Source organism: Paroedura picta, chromosome 3 (assembly GCF_049243985.1).
Source record: "Paroedura picta isolate Pp20150507F chromosome 3, Ppicta_v3.0, whole genome shotgun sequence".
Taxonomy (NCBI): Eukaryota; Metazoa; Chordata; class Lepidosauria; order Squamata; family Gekkonidae; genus Paroedura; species Paroedura picta.
Window position 1 is genome coordinate 175,238,072 of NC_135371.1, and position 13,469 is coordinate 175,251,540.

General features: G+C 49.2%; 1 protein-coding gene across 3 annotated transcripts in view; it reads left to right on the top strand.

The window, feature by feature from the left end:
• MAST1 (microtubule associated serine/threonine kinase 1) overlaps positions 1-13,469 on the top strand; it is an 89,446-nt gene that overhangs the window by 56,262 nt on the left and 19,715 nt on the right. For all 3 annotated transcript variants that reach the window (XM_077329795.1, XM_077329796.1, XM_077329794.1), the window contains 5 exons: positions 1,501-1,568; positions 5,396-5,481; positions 7,604-7,812; positions 10,130-10,268; positions 11,379-11,511. In XM_077329795.1, the coding sequence (XP_077185910.1) occupies positions 1,501-1,568; positions 5,396-5,481; positions 7,604-7,812; positions 10,130-10,268; positions 11,379-11,511 (635 nt within the window). The remainder of the gene's footprint in view (positions 1-1,500; positions 1,569-5,395; positions 5,482-7,603; positions 7,813-10,129; positions 10,269-11,378; positions 11,512-13,469) is intronic.

Here is a 13,469-nt window from a genome sequence, read left to right on the forward strand (position 1 = left end):
GTAAACAATCGATATTGTCCAAAACCACCGCTCTGTCCTAGGCCAAAATTCAGCCCTGTGTGCACATCCTCATGTGTCAGCCAAAAAAACCTATAATAGTGATCTTCTTAATGTGCATTAAATAATAAACATTTGTATTCTGATTTTAATAATTTCTGTTCAACCTTGGGGTTCCTGACTAGTTCGGCTGGGCTGCCAGACTGCACAGGTATGTCCGGGAACATCTACCTGGGCTCAGGAGTCTGCCGTTAAGGGAAGTGCAGGTCCAATTTTGGGGTATCAAGGGGGCAGCCAGGACCCCGAGTTCTAGAAGGACCCCAAAATTGTACATACAAATAGCAAATGCAGATGAATCATTATACCAACCTGCCAATGCCTGCAAGGGAGCGGGCGTTTCTGGCTATGTTCGTAAGTGTTAAGTGTGTGTGTGTGTGTGTGTGTCTGTTTGTGTGCCCAGAGTTTCACATCTGTGTTTGTGTTGTAGGAGCTAGATTTGAGTGCCTTAAAGACCACGGAGATTTTGGGGCATGAGTGCTCAAGAGCTGAAGCTGTCTTCGTCAGAAAAGGGCGCTCGAAAGTTCATACCCTGAAGGTCCTTTTGGATTAGGGTCTCCAGACCCCTGGTGGGGACGGGGTTCTCCTGCCACACCGTTTATCAGTTGCGGGGAGGGGGGGGGTTCCCCCAAAAAGACTGAGCCAATATTGCAGCAATATGTCTACATCACTTCTCATGTGACCCAGAAGTGACGTCATCACACCTTGGCGACACTCTGGTCTTTGGGCAAAAACTCTATGGTAGAAGCCCAATTTACCATAGAGCTTTTGCCCAAATACCTGATGTCGCCGTGTTACGATGTCAGTTCTGGGTCCTGTCGGAAGTGACGGAGACACATCGCTGCAGTGTCAGCCAGGGCTGTCTCCTGCTCCTGGTACAGCCCAGGCTCATCCCCTGCAGATAGCCTTTATGGCAGGTGTGGCCAAACTGTGGCTCTCCAGATGTCCCTGGACTACAGTTCCCATGAGCCCCTGCCAGCACAATTGTCGTCCATGGACCTCTGGGGAGTCGCAGTTTGGCCACCCCTGCATTTTAGACTCAAATCTGGCTCTTCTACTGCAGACCAACACAGCAATCCTCTGGAACTTGATTATTCCATTAACACCTGCACACGCAGTGCTAACATTTTTACTGTGTGTTAACACGCATGGGTGCATGCCTTGCCTGTGGTTCCGTGTCCGCCAGCGCATGAGTTGCGTCTCCTGATTCGCCAGCTGAACGTACGTTCGCATGCCAGTGGTTGTGTGACTCTGTCTCACCCACACATCTCTTCGTTCTGAGCAGGTGCATGTTCTCCGACACATGCATGCGCCTTAGTGCGCATGCATGGCTGCGCATGCCTCTCGGCTTCGCCCTTTCTGTGCTTTCATGAATGACAGCGGGGATGCTAAAGTCTTGTTCCCTTGGCTCTCCCTTTGGGTCTTTCCAAACCTTGTTGTCGTCAGACGTCCTGTATGTGGAGGAACCTGATAGCGGAGGATCGAACACACCAGAGACAGAGGAGTTCGCGGAGGTCAGTAAGCCGGACTCGGCTCTGCCAGCTCCACTCCAGATTTTCACACGTCCACAGACCCTGGTGCCATCTCTGCCTTCATCCCAGTTTACGGTTTCCACTGCTGCCCCTTCAACCGAGGCTAGTCCTCTGCCGCACAAGAACTGTGCAATGACAGCACTTCTGGCTAAGAATGTACATAACACAGAAAAGGTTTATCCAATGTTTTAAAGAACATCGCAAAACAATTGTACGAAAGTGTTGTGTAACTCGAGGAATGCCACTGGAAAGCCAAAATTAATGAATTATATTTTTATGCTTGCCTCCGTGGTGGCTCAGGGCGGCTGACAGAAAGAATCCACAGTTCACAATACAGTGCAGGGAGCTGAACTCAATAACGCCTGTTAACAGTGTACTCGTTCCGACACGGTAAAAGTTCTAAATGTTGAAGCTGTTCACACTATAACAGCGTGCAAACTGTGGCTTGATGTAGCCAGATTTGGGGTCGCCTTGTGCTGCGGATTTCGGGTTCCCAGTGGCGCTCCTGCAGTTATAGAACATTTTTGTTAAATTGTTTGGTTATCGTCTCTTTAAAATATTGGGTAAAATGTTCTAGATTGTGTACATTCTTATCAAGAAGTGCTGTGGTTACACCGTGATTATCCCCTCTTTTGCACACTGTGTACCCCATTTTGTATCTTGTTTTCCCAGGACATTGAGTTCTGCCAGACATTCAATCTTGCCCAGGGATAGAAACACAGGAAATTAGGCTTCAGGGTTTTTTCCCAAAAAGATGGCTGTCAAATCTCATCTCATTTATGGCAATTCCATGGGTTTCTCCAGGCAAGAGATGTTCAGGTGTGGTTTGCCCTTGCCTGCCTCTGCGTAGCAACCCTTCGTGGTCTCCCCACCCAAATATTAACTGGAGCCCACCCTGCTTAGCTTCTGAGACTGGATGAGATGGGGCTGGACTGAGCCATCCAGGTCAAGGCCAGAGCTGTACAGAGCCAGTTTGCCGTTGCCTGCCTCTGCGTAGCAACCTTGGACCTCCTTGCAGTGGTCTCCCATTCTAGGACTGACCAGGGCCGACCCTGCTTAGCTTCCAATATCTGACAAGACTGGGCTAGCCGGGGCCATCCAGGACAAGGCAAGAGATGAGTGGAGGGAGTTTGCCATGGCCTGCCTCTGCGTAGCAACCCTGGAATTCCTTGGCAATATTGAACAAGGCAGACCCTGCTCAGTGACGAGATCCAGCTAGTCTGGACGGGCTTCTGGATTAGCTGACGAAGAATTCCCTCTGCCCCTGTGACTGAGGCTTCCGATGCGTTTAAATGTGAAAGGGCTACAAGAACCAAATAAAGTGAGGAAACATTTAGAAAAAATATATTGACTGCGTTTCAGCCACATAGTCTTTCACAGTCGTCTCAAAAAAATAGCATTGATCCATAGCATTTCTTTATTTATATTGAATAAACCATTCCTCATTCTCCTCTCCTCCAACAACAACCTTGTGAGGAAAACTAGGCGGAGAGTGAGCAGCTGCCCCAAAGAAACCCAGCTGTCATTCATGGCAGAGTGTGGATTCGAACCTGGCTCTCCCAGACCTTAAGCTTTCGCTCTAACCCAGGGGTGGTCAACCTGTGGCCCTCCAGATGTCCATGGGCTACAGGGGCTCATGGGAGTGGTAGTCCACGGACATCTGGAGAGCCACAGTTTGAAACCCCCCTGCTCTAACCACTGCACCGCACTGCCTCTTTGTGTTCAGACTGCCCATAGGGTGCCCACACACTGAGTTTTGTGCATAGTTTTCTCCGTTTCCTGCTGTTTCCCAGCTATTTTTCACCCATTGCACTACCAGGGGGCTTTTTGAGAGCTAGCAGTTGCTGAGTTTTCTTTCTTAAATATATATATGTTTGTGTGAAAAATTTCTCCAATATCCAGGCAGAGAAAACGTCAGCAGCAAGGGCTGGGTGGAAGGAAAAGGTCAACAGTGGTGGGCAGAAGCTCTGAAAATGTTCACCTTCCAATCCCTACAGCTGGCTCATGGATTTGGGCTGCGTTCTTTCCAGAAAGAGTTTAGCAACCCAGGTTTGAGAGAAAGCAAGCCAAGGACTGAGAAAGCCTAGATCCAGGGGGTCCCTAAGCCTTTTGTGGGAACTCTGACACAGCACGACGGGCGCAGCCACAAAATGGCTGCCGCAGGAGGCGGAGCCAGCCACAAAATGGCTGCCACAGCTTGCCTTCCGTCGCTCAGTGCGGGCTCTTGTGCTGTAAGCCAAAGCAGCATTTTAAAAAGTTCTGCACAGCCAGTCAGATATCCAGTGGCCCTTGGAGGAAAAGGGGACCCACCCGCTTTCCTGAAATCCTCCACAGACTCCATGGCGCCCGTGGGCACCATGAAGGGAACCTTGGTGGGCAAAAGCCCCAACTGGGCTTGGGTGGTTTGTTAAACCATGTGGCTACATGAAAGGCTAGCAGGGCCCCGTGGCACCCACGGGCACCCTGTTGGGGACCCCTGCTGTGAATTGAACTCTCAGAGGGCACGGGTGTGATGCATGCTACACTGGAGGAAAGGGGGAGAAAAAGAATTCAGCTCCTCTTCCATGAGGTTCAGAGGGAGGGTTTAATCCCAGGGGTGCCCAGAGAGGCAGTCTGGGCCCCTATTCTACAGCAAAGGACCTTCCTCTTGGGACTGCTGGGGTTTGAGGCTTCTGAAATCCCTTTGGAATTAAATTTGCACTGATTCCGTGTACTGCTCATGGGATAGTTTACTTTTGCTTTCCGAGCCACTGTTGCTCACAGTGAGCTTTTGCCACAGATATGGTGAAATACCAGGGCGCCTGTGTGCCTTGCCCTCCTTCCATGCCCCCATGGAGCAGGCATTTCCAACCAGGTTTGTGTGGCCCCCTGGGGGTCTGCAGGAGCTCTGGAGGGGGTCCGCGGCCTTCTCCCTCCTGCCTTAATGGACTTGGCCATAGGGAAAGGTCCGCTCCCGTTTGAAGGACTCGGTGGGGGTAGAAATCTAAGACGGGGAGTCAGTTGTGGCTGGGTGGGTGGGTGGGTGGGTGGGTTGCCTTCCTGGCTCCAGCCCTTCTCTCCATCCTACGTGACGCAAAGCAGGAAAGGCAAGGGGAGGGAACAAAAGGAGGGTATAGGTAGTGATGTCACTTCCAGGGGCGTGGCCTGCTGGGAGGCGTGGCCAGCTGACATCAATTCTGGGGTCCCTGACGCCTGAACTTTTCATTTCCTCCACAGTCAAAAGGTTGGGAAAGGCCAGGTTAAAGGTTTATAAAATTATACGTGGCATAGAGAGCGCAGTAGGTTGAGGATGGGCGGAAGGAAATCCTTCTTGTCACCGCGAATGATTAAAATCATAGACCCCTAGAATTGGAAGAGGGCATCTAGTCCAACCCCCTGCTCAGTGCAGGATCTGACTAAAGTATTCATGAATCCCTGCCGTGCAGAGGCTCATGGGACGTGTAGTCCGTGGACCTCTGGAGAGCCACAGTTTGGCCTTCCCTGGAGTACAGAGGCAGCTTCCGCTGAAAGAGCGTTCTTTTAATTTGGGCAGCTAGTCAGAACTCCAGCTGGGCCTACCCACTTTCCAAAAACCTTTGTCGAGCTCCAGGGATGGTGTCAGCGGCTGCCATGGGCCCCCCACTTATCATTTGTAGGCCGCTTTTGCATTTTGAGCGTTCCAGGTGCTTTCCCAAAGATCGCTGTGCCTGCATCTCGTGCCCCTGAAGGGAGCCAGGCATTGTCCCAAACCGAAACGGCAGCCAGGCCTGCCTCTGCGTCTCCCTTGTGGGCTGATTCCACCTTCTAACCTGGTTTGTTGCTTGTTGCAGAGCCGTGGGACGACTCCCAAGCCGAAGAAGCCGCCCGGGGAAGGGGACTTCGAGACGATCAAACTGATCAGCAACGGGGCATACGGGTAAGTCAGCAGCGCTGGGACGCCCACCCGCCTGGCCACGTCTGCCCCGAAGGCAGAGAGCCAGCGTGGTCGTGGTCAAGAGCAGCGGCCTCTCATCTGGACGAACGGGTTTCATTCCCCCAGCCCAGGTTATATACCTTCTCTGCCCCCCAGAATTTGGAGATTTGTGCAACCTTGCCAAACGTTCAGTGGTGGGGCAGCATTTTGTTTATTTAGAATCATAGAATCCTAGAGTGGGAAGGGGCCATACAGGCCATCTAGTCCAACCCCCTGCTCAACGCAGGATCAGCCCTAAGCATCCTAAAGAATCCAAGAAAAGTGTGTATCCAGCCTTTGTTTCCTTCACTGTAGCTCCCCTGACTCCCTTGTGAAGATCCAAAGCGGCTTCCGCCTCTCTGCTCACTTCTGTTTTTATCCTCACAACAACCCTGTGGAGTCATTTAAGCAGGGAACGAACAAAGTCCATAATGATAACAGACCAAGGATTTGTGCCTGAGAGCTGCTCCATGCAAAGCAGATGTCCTTGTGTTGAGCCACAGTTGCCCACAATGTCTCCCAGTTCCAGTTTCTTGTGATTTCGGGATGGGTCATAGAGCCCTGTGGGCTAGAGCGTGGGGAGTGACCACTCTCCTTCCCAACCAGGGCCGGATTTACATGAAAAGAGGCCCCAGGGTATTCCACTTATGTGGCCCTTTCCCCTCCCATGTTTAAGTTTGTAAATTACATGAGAGAGAATAATTAGAAGAAGAAGAAGAGTTGGATCTTATATGCCGCTTTTCTCTACCCGAAGGAGTCTCAAAGCGCCTTCCAGTCGCCTTCCCTTTCCTCTCCCCACAACAGACACCCTGTGAGGGAGGGGAGGCTGAGAGAGCCCTGAGATTACTGAAGGAGAAGAAGAGTTGGTTCTTATATGCCGCTTTTCTCTATCCGAAGGAGGCTCAAAGTGGCTTAAAATCGCCTTCCCTTTCCTCTCCCTACAACAGACACCCTGTGAGGTGGGTGAGGCTGAGAGAGCCCTGAGATTACTGAAGAAGAAGAGTTGGTTCTTAGATGCCGCTTTTCTCTACCTGAAGGAGTCTCAAAGCAACTTCCAACTGCCTTCCCTTCCTCTCCCCACAACGGACACCCTGTGGGGTGGGTGAGGCTGAGAGAGCCCTGAGATTACTGAAGAAGAAGAAGAGTTGGTTCTTATATGCCGCTTTTCTCTCCCCGAAGGAGTCTCAAAGGGGCTTCCAGTCGCCTTCCCTTTCCTCTCCCCACAACAGACACCCTGTGAGGTGGGTGAGGCTGAGAGAGCCCTGAGATTACTGAAGGAGAAGAAGAAGAGTTGGTTCTTAGATGCTGCTTTTCTCTACCCGAAGGAGTCTCAAAGCGGCTTCCAGTCACCTTCCCTTTCCTCTCCCCACAACAGACACCCTGTGAGGGAGGGGAGGCTGAGAGAGCCCTGAGATTACTGAAGAGGAAGAAGAAGAGTTGGTTCTTAGATGCCGCTTTTCTCTACCCGAAGGAGTCTCAAAGCGGCTTCCAATCGCCTTCCCTTCCTCTCCCCACAACAGACACCCTGTGAGGGAGGGGAGGCTGAGAGAGCCCTGAGATTACTGAAGAAGAAGAAGAGTTGGTTCTTAGATGCCGCTTTTCCCTACCCGAAGGAGGCTCAAAGTGGCTTCCATTCACCTTCCCTTCCTCTCCCCACAACAGACACCCTGTGGGGTGGGTGAGGCTGAGAGAGCCCTGATATTCCTGCTCGGTCAGAGCAGTTTTATCAGTGCCGTGGTGAGCCCAAGGTCACCCAGCTGGCTGCATGTGGGGGAGCGCAGAATCGAACCTGGCATGCCAGATTAGAAATCTGAACTCCTAACCACTACACCAAACAGTAATTACATCATTGGACTAGATGACCTGTATGGCCCCTTCCAAATCTATAATTCTATGATTAATTACTGTGATATCAGTATGTTAAATGAAACAAGTTGTGACTGGTGTAATAGTGTGATTTTAATCTTGCTAACAATTTGAATCTGGGCCCCTCTTGGTCTTGAGGCCCTCGGCTGAAGCTTAGTTAACCTACGGGAAAATCCGGCCCGGTCCCCAACGCGTCTCCTCTGCTCCTTCCCTCCCTCAGAGCCGTGTATCTGGTGCGGCACAAGGAGACCCGCCAGCGTTTTGCCATGAAGAAGATCAACAAGCAGAACCTCATCCTGCGCAACCAAATCCAGCAGGCCTTCGTGGAGCGGGACATCCTGACGTTCGCCGAGAACCCCTTCGTGGTCAGCATGTTCTGCTCCTTCGAGACCAAGCGCTACCTCTGCATGGTCATGGAGTACGTCGAAGGTACGGGGTGGGAGCCCCTGGCGGCACGGGACGTCTGCAGTTGCCCTCGCCCGTGCCGGGGTCCCCAACGTGGGGGCCACGGGCGCCGTGGCAAATGTTTTGAGAAAGCAGGTGGGACCCGGTTTCTGACTGGAGTCTCGATAGGCTCTGCAGGTTTGTATAAAGTATTGATTTGGCTGCAGCTGCCATCGTTGTCCAAGGGTCATCGCCGTATTCCTGGAGGTGAGCCGTGGCAGCTGTTTTGTTCCTGCGCTCTTGGCAAGACGCTAGAAGTGAGGAACTCAGAAGTTGAGCTGCAAAACAATGTTAAAGCAATATTAAAAAATTATTACAAATATTTATTAAAGTGCACCCATAGTATATTGAAAACAAAGTAAAAACAACACATGTCTAACTGCACATGAAGAACAGACAAAGCGGATTTCGACCCACCGGGGTCTTCCTCAGGGGTCAGTCTATACTGTGCAAGGCTCTCTTGTCTAAAGTTTTGCCGGGTGGTCAAGAGAAATCTGTTTGGTGTAGCCCCAACCAGTGTTTCTACAGTATTTCTTTTTGGAGCCCACCTAAGATAACTTTTTCTGACACACATACATTAATTAATTAATTAATTCATTCATTCATTCATTCATTCATTCATTCATTCATTCATATTTTGACTTATATACCACCACTCTCAAAGATTCACGGCGGTTTACAATAAAAGTATAAAATAGAAGAAGAATACAACTCCCCAACCCACAAAATCCCCAATCCATTAACAGATGGCTGTTCTGTGGAGTTAATACCCTCTCTCTCCTCCCTTGCCCAGCAGCAGAGTTCTTTCTTTAGGAGTGAGGGTCTTGCTTTAATTCTAGGGGGTCCACTGATGATAACTCCAGGGCCTCAGCCCGGCCTCAACCATACGCCTGGCGGAAGAGCTCCGTCTTGCAGGCCCTGTGGAAAACGTTTAACTCCGGCAGGGCCCTTAGAAGGTGCGTGAAATGCACCTTCTAAAAAGCTTTTTCTGACACACATGAAATGCCCTCTTGATGCCAAATAATATAATAAGAGTGGTGGTCCTAGACCACATATATCTTAGAAGGTGGGCTCCAAAAATAAAATACTTTAGAAACATTGGTTGGGGCTACACCAAACAGATTTCTCTTGACCACCCGGCAAAACTTTAGAATCTGTTTTTAGGCAAGTGAGCCTTGCACAGTATAAATTGACCCCTGAGGAAGACCCCGGTGGGTCAAAATGCATTTGCTCTGATCTTCACGTGCAGTTAGATATGTGTTGTTTTTACTTTGTTTTGAATCCATATTTGCAATATTTGTAATAATTTTTTAAAATACGGTTTTAACATTGTTTTGCAGCACAAGTTTTGAGCTCCTGACTTTGTCCAGGTTGTGTCTCGGTTCCCTTTTTGGTCTTGCAAGATTCTAAAAGCGCCAACCGCCTCAAAAAGGCATTGTCCGTGTTGGGGCAATGCTGGCGCCGTTGGGTTAGGGTTAGGGTTAGGGTTGGGGTGCGGGATTCGACTGAGAAGATTCGCTCACTTGCAAGTAAACCAAGAACTTCCATAATAATGTCCCCCTTGTGGACTTTTTATAAGAAACGCGAAAAATTGAACTAATTATTTGTGGGTTTGATGACTAAGAAAAAATTATAATAGAAATAAGGGACTTTTTTTGCCCCTTGCAATTATGGGCTAAGTTTATAATTTTACTTGGATTTGTTGTAGAGAAAATCAGAAGAAGCTTCTTTATTTTTTTCCCCTATTTCTTCCTTTTTAATTTTTATTTCTGTACTTTTGTTCCTTTTTTCTCCATTTCTCATGACCCATTTCCTGTTTTGGTTAATTTCTATCCTTTTCCGCTTAAACTCCCCTCCAATAAAATTATCTAAACAAAGGGCTTCTTTAATAAAATCAAAGATCAACTGCACTTGCCGTATCATTTGTCCAACCCAAGAACCTGCTTAGAGTAACGTGCCCCCGTCTTCCTTCCACACAAGAACGCTATTTCATTTTATTCACAACCAAAATTGAGCCCGATAGCACCTTTAAGACCAACAAAGATTTATTCAAGGCGTGAGCTTTCGAGTGCATCAATCTAATTTTATTCACGATACCTTTGTGCCCCGGGTCAAGCTCAGGGAAATGGGCTCAAATCTTCCACTCCTTATTTCTTGGATGCTTTAGGATGCTTCGGGCTGATCCTGCGTTGAGCAGGGGGTTGGACTAGATGGCCTGTGTGGCCCCTTCCAACTCTATGATTCTATGATTCAAATGCCAGCCCTGGTCCTCTGTCTAACCACTGGGCCTTCCTTCCACCAGGTGGGGACTGCGCCACGCTGCTGAAGAATATCGGAGCCCTGCCTGTGGAGATGGCCCGCATGTACTTTGCCGAGACCGTCCTTGCCTTGGAATACCTGCACAACTACGGCATCGTCCATCGGGACCTGAAACCTGATAAGTACGAGGCCAGGCTGCAGCCCCACCTCTACCCCTGGTCTGTCCCCTACCCCGAGGTGACACCATTCCTTGCTGAAGGGCCCTGCTACCCCCTGCCCTGTTCCTTTGTCACCTCTTGGTTGTACGGGTGGCCAGGATGAGGTGAAACTGGCCTCAACCAACAGCAGGTAGAACACTCTACCGAATGAGACTGGGGGCCTTTGGACCTTGACCAGTTCTATGGGGCCTGTAAGATGGAGCTGTCCCACCAGTCTTCTGGGTAAGGCCAGAAGTTACACCAAGAAGATGCCACCTGCCCTGTCCAAAAATCCACCAGTAGGCACTGCTTTCAATGCCGCACATGGCCCCCAGTAAATCTTTTTTGTTTTGTTTTGTTTTTATTTTTTTAATAAGGAAAAAAAAAGAATCCCATCCTCTGTCACACAGGGCATGTTACTCAGTTTGATTCTATCCTAGAAACAGAGCATAGGCTAGAAAAGCAACCAGAAATAGAGCTTATTGGGCATAAAGGAAAACTTGTTCTGTACAAAGCCTAAAGGGTGGGGAGTTGTGTCTTTTCCTGGGTCTTCTGGGGCAGGGGTAGTCAACCCTTGGTCCTCTATGTTCATGGACCACCATCCCCATGAGCAGGACATAAGGGGCTCATGGGAATTGTAGTCCATGGACACCCGGAGGACCAGCCCCCAGTAAATCTTAATAGCTTATGCAAGAATGAAATTTTGAGTCCAATGTCACCTTTAAGGGCCAGTAAAGTTTTATTCTAGGTGTGAGCTTTTGTGTGCAGGCATTCTTCCTCCGAACACACGAAAACCTCGTTGGTCTTAAAGAGGCCTTTGGACTCAAATTTTGTTCTGCTCCTTCAGACCAACACATCTACGCAGCTGAATCTGTCTCTATGCAAGGAGGGGCAGCCCCAGGCCTTTTGTCATGAAACGGATTGTACTTTAAGGCCGAAATTAGATTTTAAAACGGACAGGGATTTGATGATTGTACTTGAAGCCGGTGGAGAGCTGCCTCAAGCCCTTGGGGGAACGGCGGGATAAAAATCTAATAGATCAGTCCGTTGATGGGCTCTCCAGCCTCTCTGATTCCTATTCCTCTTCCTCCGCAGCCTCCTCATCACCTCCATGGGGCACATCAAGCTGACGGACTTTGGCCTCTCCAAAATGGGTCTGATGAGCCTGACCACCAACCTCTACGAAGGCCACATAGAGAAGGACGCCCGGGAGTTCCTAGACAAACAGGTGGGGGACGTGCCTGTGGCAGGGCATGTAAATCTCTCGAGCAGGAATTCTGCAAGACGGTTGGCCACAAGGCCAGGAGCACCTTAGGGACCAACAAAATTTGGGGGGTATGAACTCCCTGTCACCCTATGCCCCCCTACAGAGCCCTTCGCTCTGCAAGTGACAACTTACCAGTCGCTCCTGGACCCCAGGAAGCACGCCAGGAGTTCATTCCACCAGGTCGGGGCCTCAACCAGCGCCAGGGCCTTCTCGGTCGTGGCCCCGACCTGGTGGAATGAGCTCCCAGGTGAGCTGCGGGCCCTGCAGGAGCTTCTGGAATTCTGCAGGGCCTGCAAAATGGAGCTCTTCCGCCAGGTCTACGGTTGAGGTGAAGAAGACCGGTCCCCCACCCGGTGTTAGGCAGCAGCTTGTGTCATCTTAGCATCTCTTTCCGTCCCTCTAGAGCAGGGGTAGTCAAACTGCGGCCCTCCAGATGTCCATGGACTACAATTCCCAGGAGCCCTTGCCAGCATTCGCTGGCGAATGCTGGCAAGGGCTCCTGGGAATTGTAGTCCATGGACATCTGGAGGGCTGCAGTTTGACTACCCCTGCTCTAGAGGTAGGGGGAGAGGTGCAGTAGAGTAGAATGAAATCCCTGTTCCTGTATTGCTTCACTCAAGAATCTGTGTAATAATGGTTAACTCGGTTTAGAATAGTGACGTGAAGGGCCCCCCCCCACGACCTCTGTAAGAATTGATCTGTCAAAACATTCCAGGGAAAAATTGCCTTGCAACCATTAGTGGAGAATTCTGTTCTTCAAGTTATGCCAGCAAACCAGAAACCTTTGAGACGCTTTTATCTCTTATTGGGCAGAAAAATAGTTCCTTTTTGTAACGCATTAGAAAATACAAGCATGTGAAAATTAACACTGAAGCTACTGCAAAAATATGTGCCAGGTTTATCACTTCTCAGCTATTACGTTTTAAACTTAAACCAGCTTTCAGATCATTGCCTTAAACTGGTTTTGGGGATTTTTCTACAGACACACATATCTTGCCCCATCTCTTCTGAGAGTTCCGTCCTGATAAATTCAGTTTGCTTATCACGCCAGTGCATTTTCATAGGAAAGTAGCCGTCATAATCCTATGCAAAATCTTTTCTGACTTAAACATGTGATCCAGAAACCAAAAAAGGGAACGGAAACCCAACCTTAACAAAGTCAGGAACTCAAAAGTTGAGCCATAAAACAATATACAATTTTAAGAATTATCTATTGAAGTCCACCAATATTCGGTTAAAAACAAAGTAAAAACTATATAAAAACAACTATACAGATCTAATGGCACATGAACAGACCAGATGTGTTTCAACCCTACTGGGTCTTCCTCAGAGGTCAGTAATATTAAATAATGCACTCTTCTCTAAAACCAAACATTCTTCGGGCTGCAAGAAACCCCAGAAGTGGCACAATCGTCCAGAATACGGTTGGGAAGCAGAGCTGTGGACACCCCCACCTAGTCCCCTCCCCTTCCCACCCCCTCCAGGCCCCTCCCTGGCCATTTTGGGAGGGGTGGCTGGGTCGACATGACCACATATGACAGGGGTAGTCAAACTGCAGCCCTCCAGATGTCCATGGACTACAATTCCCATGAGCCCCTGCCAGCCCCTGCCCCAGTTAGCCTACCCCTGAAATATGGTCTATTCATCCCAAAAATGTTTAATTTAAAAATATATATTTAAAATTAATTAACTGCCATTCATTGAGGAAACCCTGGTTGAGAAAGCCTGATCTAGATGGATGATTGGTTCTTATCGATGAGATAATCAAACGGGTTTATCTCAGAATACATCTGATCCATGCTAATTACCTTTTCAAGAGCAAGTCGGAAGGCCAGGCGTAACGCTTTGTCTCCGTTAAAGGGCAATAAATCTCAAATTTTTTGTAACGGTTTTAATTAGCTGTCAAAGATAAAGGGAAA